A 14800-nucleotide genomic window follows, 5' to 3' on the forward strand; every position below is an offset into this window, starting at 1 on the left:
GTTGTGATACAGTCTCTGATAATAAAACCTATGTATATGTATTCATTTATCTGAGAATAGAATATTTTGATTGCTAATCCGATCTGCATGTGAATAAACTTTTGGAGGAGGATGAGGTATAGACTTACAATATTCCAACCAACACATAGATGTGAAAGATGACCCTTTTCTTGGGTGTGGTTGATTCACTTGATTGTTTGGATTGGATTCTTTTTTAGTAAAATTAAATTTGATGTGACCTAAATTTTTAATGGCAAATAAGGCTTCCTAGCTAGATTAGTATTTTTATTTATTTGTATACAAATTAATTCCTATGTTTTAGGATATGATTGGTTCCTATGTTTTAAAATTTGCTGATGAGGTTATCTCATCTTAGTTTATTTATGTAAGTTGAATGCATAATGAAAATTAAGTATATAATTACCCATAAAGCTATATTTCCTTTCTCAAGTTCAAGAGATTAGTTATCTCAAATTGACGACACTATCGATATGTTTTCTCAATTCAAAACAAAAGACAAATAGGATCTTCAAGTCCATGGATCTCTAGCTTAAATTCGTAATGAGAACAAGTGACAAGACTTAAATTCGTAATGAGAACAATTGACAAGACGGGCGTTTTTTGTAATTTGACCTCTAACCTACCGAAAAAAGAAAAGCATAAAACAAAGAATAAAGATGGCCAAAATTCAATCAAGGAAAGGAAAAGAATGGAAGAAGAGCAAATGTTGAAAGTGGGCTTAAGCGAATGAAAAATGGACTTGAAAATTAGCAAGTGATCATCATTGTACCTTTATTTTAGGCATCATAGCAAGAAGAAATCATGCAAGAGGTAGGTAATCGTAGACCTAAGCTGGAAGAAAAGTAAGGCAAAAGGCCATTAGTGGAAAAGGTGGGCGAGGAAGACCAAACTGTATGGGATGAGGAAGACTAGGTTGGCTCTGAGAAAAAGAAGATGCCACTTTTGAAGTTAGTCAAGATCAAACTTTACTTTGTTTTGTAACCCTTCCTAGAGGTGTTAGACTTAATTTCCCTAGACACTCAAGTGTGAAGTACTAGAACATATTGATGTTTTCTTTAAATGCATTCTCCTACATACACATCTTTTTAAAAAGTAAAAAATTCTTGCATTGTATCCCAACTTAATGTTAAGTCTTTTTGTCAACATGTGCTTTTATTTTTTATTTATTTATTTTTTTTTTTGAATTGGTTAGAAATATATCACTCTTCCCGGACTTGAATCAAGGCTCAAATATTCTCCCATGCACTTAATGTATGGGCAAATATCATCCAGCTCAACTCACTCAGTGATAACAAGTGTACTTGAACATTTATTAAGAAGGCATCAATAAGATCTCATTTGAATTGGTTAGAAATATATCCCTCCTCCTGAATTTGAATCAAGGCTCACACCTAAGGCATGGACAAGTACCATCTAGCTCAACTCCCCTAGTGGACATTTATTAAGGAGGCATCGATAGGGTCTCATTTGCACTGAGTAAGTAAAAAAAAGGCGCAAAATTAACCACCAACTACCAACTCAATCTTAAAGGTATATTCCACTCCCTTATGAGTCTAATCCTATCATTCTAGAACTATCCTAGAGCCCTACAAGCCAAACCTATAAAGATAAACTGAAAACCTAGTCCTCAGCCCATACCACCAACATAAATATGGCTTGTTGATCACAACCACTCCATCGCATACCATGAAAAGTTGCACCAGCTCTCATCTTCTCGTAAGTATTAAAAGAAAGCCTCTAAAGCAGTAACACGCCCTCAAGTGAAGTGCCATTTAGTGGTCTATCCTGAAAAAACAGGATTAGCGACCTCTTTTGAGTATATGCCAAGACATTGGCATATGCACACAATTTTTTCACAACAATTTTTTTCACAATTGATTAAATGGTTGACTATAAGTGGTAGGAAAAAATAAAGTAATATGTCCATGAGTGTATTATCCACCACTATCACTCACAGTTAAACCACATGAATAATTATGAAATTTGTTGTGAAAAATATTACATCGGTAACATTACTGTCTTTTTGTCAACGTGTACTTTTATTTTATTTTATTTTATTTTTGAATTGGTTAGAAATATATCCCTCTTCCCGGACTTGAATCAAGGCTCACATATTCTTCCATGCACTTAATGTATGAGCAAGTATCATCCAGCTCAACTCCCTCAGCACTAGCGGATGCTCTTAGACATTTATTAAGAAGGCATCGATAGGGTTTCCTTTACATTGAGAAAAGTAACAAAAGAAGCAAAATTAACCAGCACCTACCAACTCAATCTTTAAGGTATATTCCACTCCCTTACGAGTCTAATCCTATCATTCTAGAACTATCCTAGAACCCCACAAGCCAAACCTATAAAGATAAACTGAAAACTTAGTCCTCAGCCCATACCACCAACATAAATATGGCTTGTTGATCACAAATTCACAACCACTCCATCTCATACCATGAAAAGTTGCACCAGCTCTCACCTTCTCATAAGGATTAAAAGAAAGCCTCTAAAGCAGTAACACGTCCTCAAGTGAAGTGCCATTTAATGGTCTATCTAGGCACCTATAGGTACACAGCTGAAAAAATAGGATTAACGACCCCTTTTGAGTATATGCCAAGACATTGACTTATGCACACAATTTTTTTCACAATTGATTAAAATGGTTGACTATAAGTGGTAGGAAAAAAAGTGATATGTTCATAAGTGTATTGTCCTCCACCACCACCACCACCACTACTCACAGTCACTCACAATTAAACCACATGAACAATTATGAAATTTATTGTGAAAAATGTTACGTCAGTAACATTACTGTCTTGCAAAATATATTGAGATGAAGGGATGCAAACAAATTAAAAACCAAAAACTACCAATATAAATGATCATCAAGCAACCTCGGAAAATGAAGGTTAAAAGAAATTTATTACAGAAGTTCATTCATGCTAGACAATAACAGAAAAGGACCAATAAACAACCTGTACTGTACAAGCTATAAAGAGTATTACTGCTTTAAACAAACTCGAGATCTATGATACATGTACATGAAAAGTAAAGAGCCGAGCATTTTCAAGCTGTGGGAATGAGAGACCAAAACCAGCTCACTGTTTGGTCCACAAACCTTAAAGCCAGTGGAGCCAACAATGTAGCAACTCTTGGCAATGCTGGGTAGGTCAGCATGCCAAGTATGAACAAGTTGAAGCTTAAGAGAGCAGCTGCATCCGAAGCAGGTTTGTTCTTAATGGTGAAGAAAAACTGAACTACACTCTTCAAGGACATTCCAACTACTGTGAAAAGAGCCACTACAAGGGGCATGCAAGGGTCTCCAGCTTCCCACACAATCATTCCAACCAAAAGCGATAATACTGCACTGAAAAGACTTTGTGATAGTGCAACCTCCCTGCGTTGGTCAAGAACTTCATTTGTATCCGAATGTCTTGCGATGATTTCACTAGATTTTGATCTGTTTTTTAAGAAATTGATAATGTCCGTTTTTCTTTTGCTCTCGTCCCCCCAAGTGTCTTTCGGCATCGTTAGATCCTGGAGAAAGATACCACTTGCATTATAACTGGATTTCAACGATGAGATCCCATAGGGAATTCCATAATTGTCAGAAACGCTAGTGTTTTGGCCATTGCCCTTGTCATCTGGACTTCTAATACTCCAATCTCCCTTACCCTGAATTTCTTTCAGCCAAAGATTCTCATTCTTCATATGCTGAAACTGTGGAGAACAAACCACAAGGGTCAGTAAAGAATATAACCAGCTTACATTAAAAAAAAAAACATTTAAATGAATTAACTCTAAAATAAGAAAATTCAAATTTCCAAATATACAACCTCTGGGTTTAAACTCAAATAAGACTAATAAAATGGGGATATTGAATTTTCAAATAAAGTAAAAGGTAAGTTGCAGTGTCCATTGACTTTTCCAAGCAAGCCATATTCAAGGACATTCCAAAATGAAATAGATGAGCAACGAAAAAAGATGGAGTAATAGGAAGACTACTAGGAAAGAAATAAATAATAAATTTATAACACATTCAAGGCATGTGAAACTATCGTACTTCTGTGTCTGGATATATTTCGTCTTGTGTCATCTTAAACTCAAAGCAAGTTAAGTATATTTCAGGATTTCTTCCCAATTTAAAGTATGATACTGATGACAACTCCTATAATCAAAACCTTTTAAGAATTTGATAATTAAGAATATCATCTCCAGCACAGATATCTGTCTTTGATCATACAAAGGTTTATTTCCAGTGACTTTCATCCTCTTATTACTGTTGCTTTATCCTAAAGTTATGATGGGAAGATGAGCTAAAATGTAGAGGCAAATTATAATCATATAGTTTGAAGTTTAAACCAGTTAAAATACCACTACTAGGGTACAGCTATAACTCAGAAGCAGGCTAATGATCTAAAGAACTCCTATTATAGCATGTATTGTGGCTATAAGTATTAACTGTGATAAAATCTACAATAAAATACCTTGTGGTCCCTCTTTAGTTTTGGGTCACTATAATTTTGGCCCCTCATATACTAAAATTTGCAATTGACACACTTCAGTTTAGAATTGTAAGTCAATGTGATTCCTCTGTCAAAATCTGTAAATTGCACCCAAAAAGCTAAATAGACCAAAAGGATTCTAAAGTTAAAATTATATAAATCATTATATATCTCTTATAATACTGCTAAAGTTAATCAATCACTAAAAGATAAAGAGTATAAAACATCCAGAAACTCATCCTCTCATTCAGATAAATGACATGTATACAAAATTCATGTTTCAAGAAAAGTGTTTGTATTCTGGACTTTTTGAAATCCTATCTTTGAGTGAGAAATTTCCCTTTCGAAATCCTCTGTGTCCCTCTTCCTATGAAACTGTTTCTCAGTAAAGGACGAAAGAATATGAGAAATATCAAAGAATCCTCAAGAAACTCTGGAGATGGACAACAAAAGAGACTGGGATTCCCCAATTTATCTGAGCTTAATTCAGATTTCCAGAGCTAAAAATAGTAGTCTGGATTTGCATCTCTTACCCTGCTTCAATTCCAGACAGCATTCTTTTGCTTCATGACAACTTTTTTGTGTTGAATATAATGACTTTGGACCATCTACCTTACCAGATTTCGGTAACTAATTTCTCACTCTAACACGATATCAATTCACACATCCTAAAAGTTATAGAGCATGTGAAAGTATTTATAACCTTTTTTTTCAGCACATAACTATGTGATCATATTCTCATACATCCATATTTGGCATAAAAATTACATCTCCCACAATATTATACTTGTGAATAACGTAACACTGAAAACTTGTCATATTTTGGAGGTCAACCTACATTTTCTTGGGTATTGAAACAGAATTGAGCAAAATCAAATGGCTGAGATCAACAACAATAATGCACAAAACTTGGGTCCTGAAACCATTTTATATTGGATATTGGTGTAAATCCTTTCAGAGCAGAGTGTGTCTCTTTAATCCATTGATCTATGGTATCAATCGTCTATCAATCTGAATCATGTGGCCTGAGCCATTCTATAATCCACAACTCAACCCCAATCAAAATGCAACTTATCTAATTCTTCTTTTGAAAAGGTGAATATAACTCGTTCCATCCATATACCATTGACAACAACCTAATGTAGTTATGTCAAGTATTGTACAAAATAATATATATGTGGACACAAAATCAATGGAAGCATCAAGCATGTCAACCATCAATCATCATTTTATTGATTTAAGGGCACATATGCAAGCGCACACATGCATATTATATATATATATATATATATATGCGCAAACTGCTCTTTAATCTCCTAACTCCCATGCTTCTTATAATTGGAAGGGAATTACTAAATCTAAATTCTAAAGTTTTCTGTTAAATGGTGGCAGCTGGGGTAACTATAAAGATCTAGGAGGATGCTTGGAGCTAGACCCCAATTCCACTTCATGAAAGACCATTTCACCATTCAGCACTGACCCAGAGTTCAGTGCATCAACCCCACCAGAGGTTGCAAACCAGTCAAATATTAATGGCATATCCACTACACCCTAGATTGGTTGGCTTGTGGAGTTCCAGAGAGTCTTATATTGCCAACATATCAAGATCGGCCTTTCTCTAACCCCTTATGCAACCCACTTCTACCTCTGGCACCTCCCTAGCTTGACCAATCAAAGAAGATTGGGCTCCCACACCTATGTTCCGTCACTAAAGCCTCCTCAAAGTCTCCAGTTCTACCTCTGGCACCCTCCCTACATTAACTCATTGACCCAACAGAACATCAGTCAAACATATTCACCATAAGTTTTGTAGTCAACTTCTCTCATCTCATCAATGCCAAACTTGAGGCTCCCAAGGTATTCCCTTCATTGCATCAAGAGGCATCACTTAGTCCCACTCCCAAACTAGCTCAGCTTGACATGTATTTTTTTCCTTTCGGATATGGTCTTAGGTCAACACCCCCATTCTTAATTGAATTAACGCAAACCCACTTTTTAATTCCTCATCATTCCCTGGCTTGACCCATTTGGATCTCCGCTCTAGTATTTGGACCAACCCATAATAACAGTCCTTTTCCATCCCTTGCAACCACTGTACAGATCATTTTAGCTTGAGTTATAGTTTTCAAGTCTCCATATCCTGTTACCGTGGAAAGAATTCTCTGTCTGAGGGGATGAATTTTGGGTGGCATTAATCACTTGGTAGTTATGAGGAAGGGTCATTGAAAGTAGAAACCTTGCGGTGGCGGTGGGTAGTGGAATATGGAGGGTGCAGGTCATTGCAGTAGGGAGGCAGGAGGCAGATAATATGCACCAAATGCGCTACTTAGTTGGAGACTATTCAATCTTTTGAAAATAAAAAAAAAACTTCCATTACAATGACATTATTTAACAGAGAAATATAAATTGTAGATTCTGAATAAGTGATCAATGGAAGAAGATTCAGAGGATACCGCTCCATGGTAAAAGTTGACACTTTCAAAAGACGACACTTTTTATTAAAATTTAACAGTTTGTTTTAAATTTTTCCTTTTTGAAAATAAAGAATTTTATTAAGTTGTATCATAGCATACATGGAAGCCTCACATGCATGGCCATAACAGATTGATTTCAGATCAAGATAGAAAGTTATTATTGTAAACCTGAGATGAAGTTGGGACATTTACAGAAAATATTTACATTCCCAACAGAGCCAGAAAGTAAGTAAAATTGCTCAAACACTCAACAGTGAAAGATCTGTACCTCACCCTCTAACCGTTCAATTTTGGCAATGGCCTTGTCGTGTTCCTCTTCGAGCTCTTCTAATATCAACTCCATCATTTTACGTTCTTTAATGGCTGTTTGAACATGTTCTTGTAATTTCTTATTATCCCACAGAAGATTCTCCAAGTCAATCTGCATGTCATGCAGATACAGTTCGAGCTGCACAGACCAACAACCATCTTCATATCTAAAATATATTTGGAGACAAAAAATTCAAGCATTGAAAAATGTGGAATATTTTTTATTGTAGACTTTCTGACAGATTGGCTTAAGGTGAAAATTTCAAAGGTTGGAGATGCACCTCATCAAAAGCCAAAGCAGGCATAGTACAATTTAATCCTTCATCTTAGACTTTAGGTGGCACATAAATCCAATTAACCGCTTGCTACGGGAAGCATGAAAAAAATTTTATTTTAATTTAGTCTTGTTTAAAAGTCAATTCTAGTGATGAGTATTTTACTTCATTTCCTAGTGATGAGTATTTTTGTAATTCAATCATTTGGATTTTCCAAGTCAATCAAAATTACGGTCCATTTAGAATGAGAGAGGAATGGAATAAAAAAAAGATCTTTAAAGGATAGTCCATCTATTCCCTTATGTGAGAGTTCAGTAGGAATGAATGGAATGGCTTCAATGGAATGTGTATTCCACTCCATTTCCTAATCGACATTCCTCCCAATAGTAGGAGGAACAGGCACACGCATTACTTTAATAAAATGGAGGTGAAATATTGACTCCCTTTTCTAAAGTGTAATAAAAGGTGAAGGGTATATTAGTGAAATATTAATTCCCTATTTTGAAAAGTATAATAGAAGGTAAAAGTTATACTTGTAAAATATTATATTTCTTTCCTTTTCCATTTCTTTTTTCAATAAATTCCCAAAGCAGACATACCAATGATAAAGCAAACAAGCAAAGGATTGACAATGGAAAGGTCTTGCTAACTTAATCAGCCAATCTCGTTGCATCTAAAGACACCCCCTATAAAAAGTTCACCATATTCCATTCCATTCCTTTATAATGTATCCATTCAATTCCATTATTGTTGTAATTTCCACTAAATATAGCGATTGTAAAGATCATAAGCAATTGGTACATTCCCGGTCCAAATCAATCTAGAGAGCATTCTCAAGCACTTAAATATCCACTCATTGTAGTCTTGAAAAATTCCCTTCAAAAGGGATCAGACCTAAGAATATTATCCTTGGATTATTTCATAATTACATAATATCTGTAATCTAATTCAAAACATGTTTTCTAATGATATTGCTCAGATAAGATCAAACCGTAATTCTAGAAATAAGGTATTGCCTTATTAAAAAAGTCAACCTGCTAGAGGATTTAGTTGAGTATCTAACATAAAACACTCTAGGACTAATTATTTTATTGTGGCACAACTCTTTCTTTGCATGTCACAGATGCATATAATTCGGGTGTTTGTAGAGCCTATAAGCCACAGAATACAGTCCAACTTTTTTCAGGAATGCAAGGCCACAGCTATAAAATGGACTCCCAAGGCCATTTCTTTTAATTTTAAACTCTAATCTAATTCATGAAAAAAAAAAAAAGTGTGAAAGGATTGGTGTTGAAGTTTACCTATTCAAGAATTTCAGTTGATAACTTACTATACACACATTACTGCCTGGACACATTCAGTTGATAACATTTCAAGATTTACACTTGCACATATCCTTGTCATTCATCCTTCTTCAATTACCAAGTTAGAGATTGTCTCACTTGATGCTTAATTCACATCTCATCAGTTTTGCTCGCATCTCAAGAGAGGATATAATTTTCATCATTTAATTGGCACCAATAATGGGCTTTTCCTTTCCTATTCTTTTTTCTTGCAAGCCATCATTTTCATCTTATGTCTAATATATCGTTCCATCAATCATTAGACTCAATGTTATTAAATTTTTAACTTTCACATATATAAATGCTAAGTTGATATAATTTATTTACAAGATAAGGTATTAAAGTCTCTTAGGATTAAAATCATTTTTTATCGTAATAACACATGCACTAGTTGATTCTTGAACCACGACCTCATCCTTCACCTCGCTTAACAATTGAGGGAGGTGCCATTTGAGCTAGAGCAAAAGGCTTAGTATTCAAAATATTGAAATGATATCAAGCAAATCCAACAATGTTCAGCAACCTAATTGATTTATTAGTGTGCATCTAGCTACATAATGGCAACAACAACTAAGCCTTGGTCAAAAACTTTAGGGTTAGCTATAGATCCTCAACAAACTAATAAGGTTAATCATACCATTCTTTCTTGCCATTCTATCGCACCCAAAATCATACTCTCTATTAAATTAACGATGATTGTCCCAAAAACTTAAGCTATTGGAACATGGTAAATTCAATCATTTAATCACATAGTTCTAACACTCCCTTCATGTGTGGGCTCAAACTTCCTTTTAATAGGTGAGGCCCAACACATGAGATTTTAAATGGGAGGTAAAGTGGAGGAGACAGAAATTGAACTCAGGATCTCCTACTCTGATACCATATTAAATTATCGATTGCCCTAAAAGCTTAAACTATTAAGATATGGTAAGTTTAATCATTTAACCACGTACTTCTAACGCACTCCATCACCTCCTTAAATGACATGTCCTTTTGCACTATTACTAATTTTATTTTTGGTCTTCCTCTACCTTTTTTTTCATTCCATCAACTTAAATCAACTCACACTTGAAACTTTCAAGAATTCAAATATGAGATCAAGTATCTCAATTAAGTAAAAAAAAAAAATTTAAATAATAAAATTTGAAATAATTTGGCTACTCTCCATGCATCATTTTCTTCTCATTAAAAGAATCACCCCAATCTTTAAGTGAATTTTTTCTTTTCACATATATATATATATATATATATTTTTTTTTATTCCCACTTATTCATTTAACTTCTTATTTTAGCTATGCTCATTTTATAAAGATGTTGCTTATTAATAGCCCAAGATGAGCACAACTAATCTTATAGTAGTCTTATAAGAATTTATCTTTGAGCTTAATAGGAATTCTATAAATACACAATATTTTGATGCGCTTCTCCACTTCATTCAACCCTACTTCAATCATATGATTTGCATCCTCTCCGATCACTCCATCCTTCTCCACTTCGTCCACCCTTCTCCACCAAAAATCAATTTACCATTAATGAATATAAAAAAAAAATTTATAAATTATGGACCACGGTAAATATTAGCAAAAAGAAACTGAAACTAATGTTTTGATAGTTTGTCGATAAAAATTAATGTATTTAATCTAGAGTCTATTAAATAGATTACAAAATATATCGATCAATTTACTGAATAAAATCAAGACACTATATTTTGTACATGGTATACTGGTGTTTCAAAAGGTAGAGAAGGGTATTTTGAAAGAAACAAAAAAAAAATCTCATATAAAGCACACACATAATAGACAAAAATTGCAAAACCCAAACATTTTACAAGCCACAAGCTAGTGCTTAACTGAAATTGGGATACTGCTAAATGTTCTAGCCTTCTGAATCATATAAACTCATTAGTGGGGGAAAAAATGCATCACGTCTCTCATCAAATGGATCTATTTTTTTTATTGATGGCTCTTGAACCCATGATCTCACCCTTTGCCTAAAACATATAGAGGAGGAGGTGCCAGTTGAGCTGGAACTCATTGGCCTCTCATCAAATGGATCATTAGTGGAAAAGGAAAAACAAAAAATGTCACATCTCTCATTTGATTAAATTTCTTGTCAACCATAGTACTTATTCACATGGACTTTTAGTAGAAAAGTATGAAAAAATAAAAAGAATTGGAAAATTATAGTAACTTGGTTAAGTCAATAGACAAATGACCAACTGCTGATGATTTGGTTTTAGCACATGCCTACTACAGTAGGCTGCCAGCATGCTGATTCTGCTGACCCACAATATTTTATCATTGCTCAATGTGCCATTGTGTGCTTAATTCCAACAAAAGGGAATCCAGAAGAAAAGCACAAGCCCATTTCCAGAAATCAGAAAGCATGAGAGTAAAAATCACTAAGCAGATATAATACTGACCTGCCTCTCATTCTGTAAGGCATTCAAAATTCGTACAGGCAGAGATATAAGAGCAACTGTCATCATCGTGATTCTCCAGAACAGATTCAAATGGGAGCAAATTGCAGCCCTTACCAACTCTATCCAAGTGCGAATAAAAATGATAACAGTCTTCATGCCAAACAAGCATGCTAATTTGAATAGAGAGAAAGGCCTTGTCACCAAAATTACTATGGTAGTCATTAACTCAGAAAACAATGCCATCAAATCCGTCATATTGATGCCTTTCCTGCTGAACTACATGTTAACAGGTTGGATAAAGTTGTAGCAAAGTATTCAAGTCCCAATATCCAGGATATTAATGAATCCCTTCAAGGAAAAAAAAAAAATTAATATACTAACATAAAACAAGTACCAAAAATAACATCAGTAGAAGTAATCAAAAAGGATGTGTCAATTAAGGAAGTAACAAAGTGTATGACTTTAGACAAAACAAAATGGCAAATAAGAATACATGTGACCTACCCTGAATGGGCCGTTATGGATCTATAACTAACCCCAAAAATTTTGAGACTTGGTTATTGTTGTTAGTGGTGTTATACTAATATAAAACAATGAAAGAATGATAGTGCAAGTAGCAATCACAGAGGAAGTCAAAAGAATCAAGACATGCTGAACTGCAGTAAACATCTGAACAAATTAGGAGGAAATTTTTATTAACACAGCCTCTAATTTTTTTTTTTTACTTATCAATTGAATACAATGTTGTTCCCTAAAATTTACCCCCATGAATGATTTTCGTTGATAAAGTTTAAAGCAATAGCTTTTAGTCCGTATCAAACTTAAAGCAGCAATCTCTTTTGTTTTCAGTTTTTCAGGTTTTTTCTTTTTATTTTATTTATCTGATAACCAGTCAATGAATAATTTCTACTAGCCATGCCAAATGTGCAGGGATAAGTAAAATTTAACCTTACACCTGCCCAAATTATTACTCTAGCTGCAAAAGGAATGAGAAGTGCTACGTCTACAAAATTTTCATAACACTACAACAAATCATAGGTGGTAAGTTGTGATTGATTCTAATTTAAACTCACCACTGAAATTACTTTTTTGCCACCAATAACCGCCAATAATAACCTATCGCTTAGGGCTTGTTGTAAAAGTGTTATGAACATAGCATTTTTCTAAAGGAATTGGAACACAAAAGAAATTTTACAATTAACTAAAACAGCATGCATTAAGTAGAAACTGAAAGATGAAATTTGTTGAGAATCTACAATAGTAATCATTAATTGAGAATAACAGTGAAGTAGGGCTACAACTGTCTTTCTGGCTAAAACTTAAACAAGAAAAATGTTAAAGATACTATAAATTTTACAACATAACCTTTAGAACCGATGTGGCAACAAATGTGATTAATGGACACCAACAACATAATAAATGAATATTAGAATTACTTTTTGTGACCAGTGACACCTGAGTTTTTAAATGTTATGTGCTAATATTTGGAATAATTATTAGGTGTTCCTAGAGCACAGTGACGTGACGCTCCCTCCTCTCACATTCATAGCAGATCTCACTAATGGATCTCACTAATTAAATTCATGGCAGGATCCACCATGAATATGAGGAGGAGCACCACGTCACCGTGCTCCGTGAGCACCTAATAATTTTCCTAAAATTTGTAGTATCCTAGCATTGCTCCTTAAACAATGATACAAATAATCAAGCTTAGTGGCAATTTATTGTCTCATTTTTTAGATAGAGGAAATAATGGAATAGGGCACGCTTTCATCAAAAGAACTAATTATCCATATAAAACAGCATTTCACATTTTCAGGACTTCCCATTGGACAGGGGAAGAATAATAGAATATGATGTTACATCATTTTGCCATTTCTCTAAAAACTAAGGAATTAGATGAGTACATGAATCAAGAAGGCACCCAATCCTGCCTCATTCCTAGACAGTTCTTGCTTCCACAAAAGGGAAGTTTAATCTAATAGTTCAAAATTATCTTTAAAAACAAATTATGGAATAATATTTCCTAATCCATGGCAATAAAAGCAAGCATCTTAGGTTTCACTTAGGGCCTGTTTGGATTGAGGGGGAAGAAGGGAGGTTTCACTTGGGGCTTGTTTGAATTGAGGGGGAAGGAGGGAGAGTGGAGAGGAGAAGAGTAGAGTTAACTAAAAATAGGTTGATTTTGGGCCAAATCTACCCTATACTCTACGCTCCCTCTCTCTCAATCTAAATGGACCATTAGTTTAACTAGTAAAATCTCCTATGATCAAATGAGGAGGACTTGATTCGAATCCTGCCATAATTCTAGCTTCCACAAAAGGGAAGTTCACTCTTAAAAGTTCAAACATTAGCTTAAAAAACAAACTAAGGCATAATATTTCGTGATGCAAATAGCAATTAAAGTAAGCATCCTGGGTTTGCCAAGAGCTTGTAGCCCAACTGGTAAGCAACTCCTAGTGTTTCCAATAAAAACATCAAGGGCTCAAATCCTCCCATTATAACTATCAAATTATCCTCCAAAAAAGAAAAAAGAAAAAAAAAAACATCATGGTTTCACTTTAGCTCAAACTAGTAAAATGTCATGTGAAAGCATAGACAAATTAAACAGCCGAAACCCAGAAGTCCCTGACGCATTAGAAACCCCGAAACTCCATACAATTTGTAAAAGAGCCACCATGTAACCGTCACAGCCCAACAGGGATGTGAAAGGACCCAAATAAATGAGACAAAACAAAACCCAATTGAGAGAAAAAGACAAGAAGTACTTACCAAAACAAAAAGCGACTGCCGACTGGGCTAAAGCAGAAACCAGGTTCTGAGATTTTAGCACAAAGAGAGAGAGAGTGGGCGTGTTGATACTATAATGGGTACGGAGATGAAGCAGTTATGAGGTGCAGAGGTGGCAGCAACACTATCGCCATGACTGACACGTTAGACTAAGGATTAACGAAACTGGCTGTCTTTTTTTTTTTTTGGGGGATAGAATTTATTTATTTGTTAGTGTATTCAAAAACTTTTAATTTAATTTTCCACGTGTAATCACCTTGTATCACCACAACAGCACTGACTGCTGACTGCCGACTGCCGACTGCTGACTGCTGTGGCCCGACCGAGAGTGACCCAGTCTACATTCAAATTTCAAAATCCACTTCAACTCGACGGAAACTTGGGTCCATATGTGTTTATTTTTTATTAGGTGCAACACATTTTTTTTTTGTCTAATGTCATCATTTTTAATTTTTTTTTTTTTTTATAACGTGTATAATTAGAAGAATGTCCTATTTTACAGGTATTTTAAATGGAGTTTGAGATATATATATATTTTTTTACTAAGTTGTTCTTTAGTTTTTTTCTTGTTAAACCTAAGGTTTAAAAGTATTTCTAAACTACAAAAAAGTTCAATCCAAATATTAGAATCTTCTTGTAAATAGTACTAGTTTCATCACAAGCGCTTTGC

The 14800-nt window shown here is 34.5% G+C and overlaps 1 protein-coding gene across 1 annotated transcript; it reads right to left on the reverse strand.

The window, feature by feature from the left end:
* Positions 1 to 2634: 2634 nt before the first annotated feature.
* Positions 2635 to 14307, reverse strand: LOC115970913. Its single transcript, XM_031090536.1, has 4 exons — positions 14113 to 14307; positions 11341 to 11688; positions 7260 to 7439; positions 2635 to 3732 (listed from the first exon to the last, which is right to left on the reverse strand). Exons 2-4 carry the CDS (start codon positions 11593 to 11595, stop codon positions 3079 to 3081), a joined length of 1089 nt encoding a protein of 362 aa, XP_030946396.1. The 5' UTR covers positions 11596 to 11688; positions 14113 to 14307; the 3' UTR covers positions 2635 to 3078.
* Between the last annotated feature and the right edge of the window lie 493 nt (positions 14308 to 14800).

Source organism: Quercus lobata, chromosome 12 (genome assembly GCF_001633185.2).
Source record: "Quercus lobata isolate SW786 chromosome 12, ValleyOak3.0 Primary Assembly, whole genome shotgun sequence".
Taxonomy (NCBI): domain Eukaryota; kingdom Viridiplantae; phylum Streptophyta; class Magnoliopsida; order Fagales; family Fagaceae; genus Quercus; species Quercus lobata.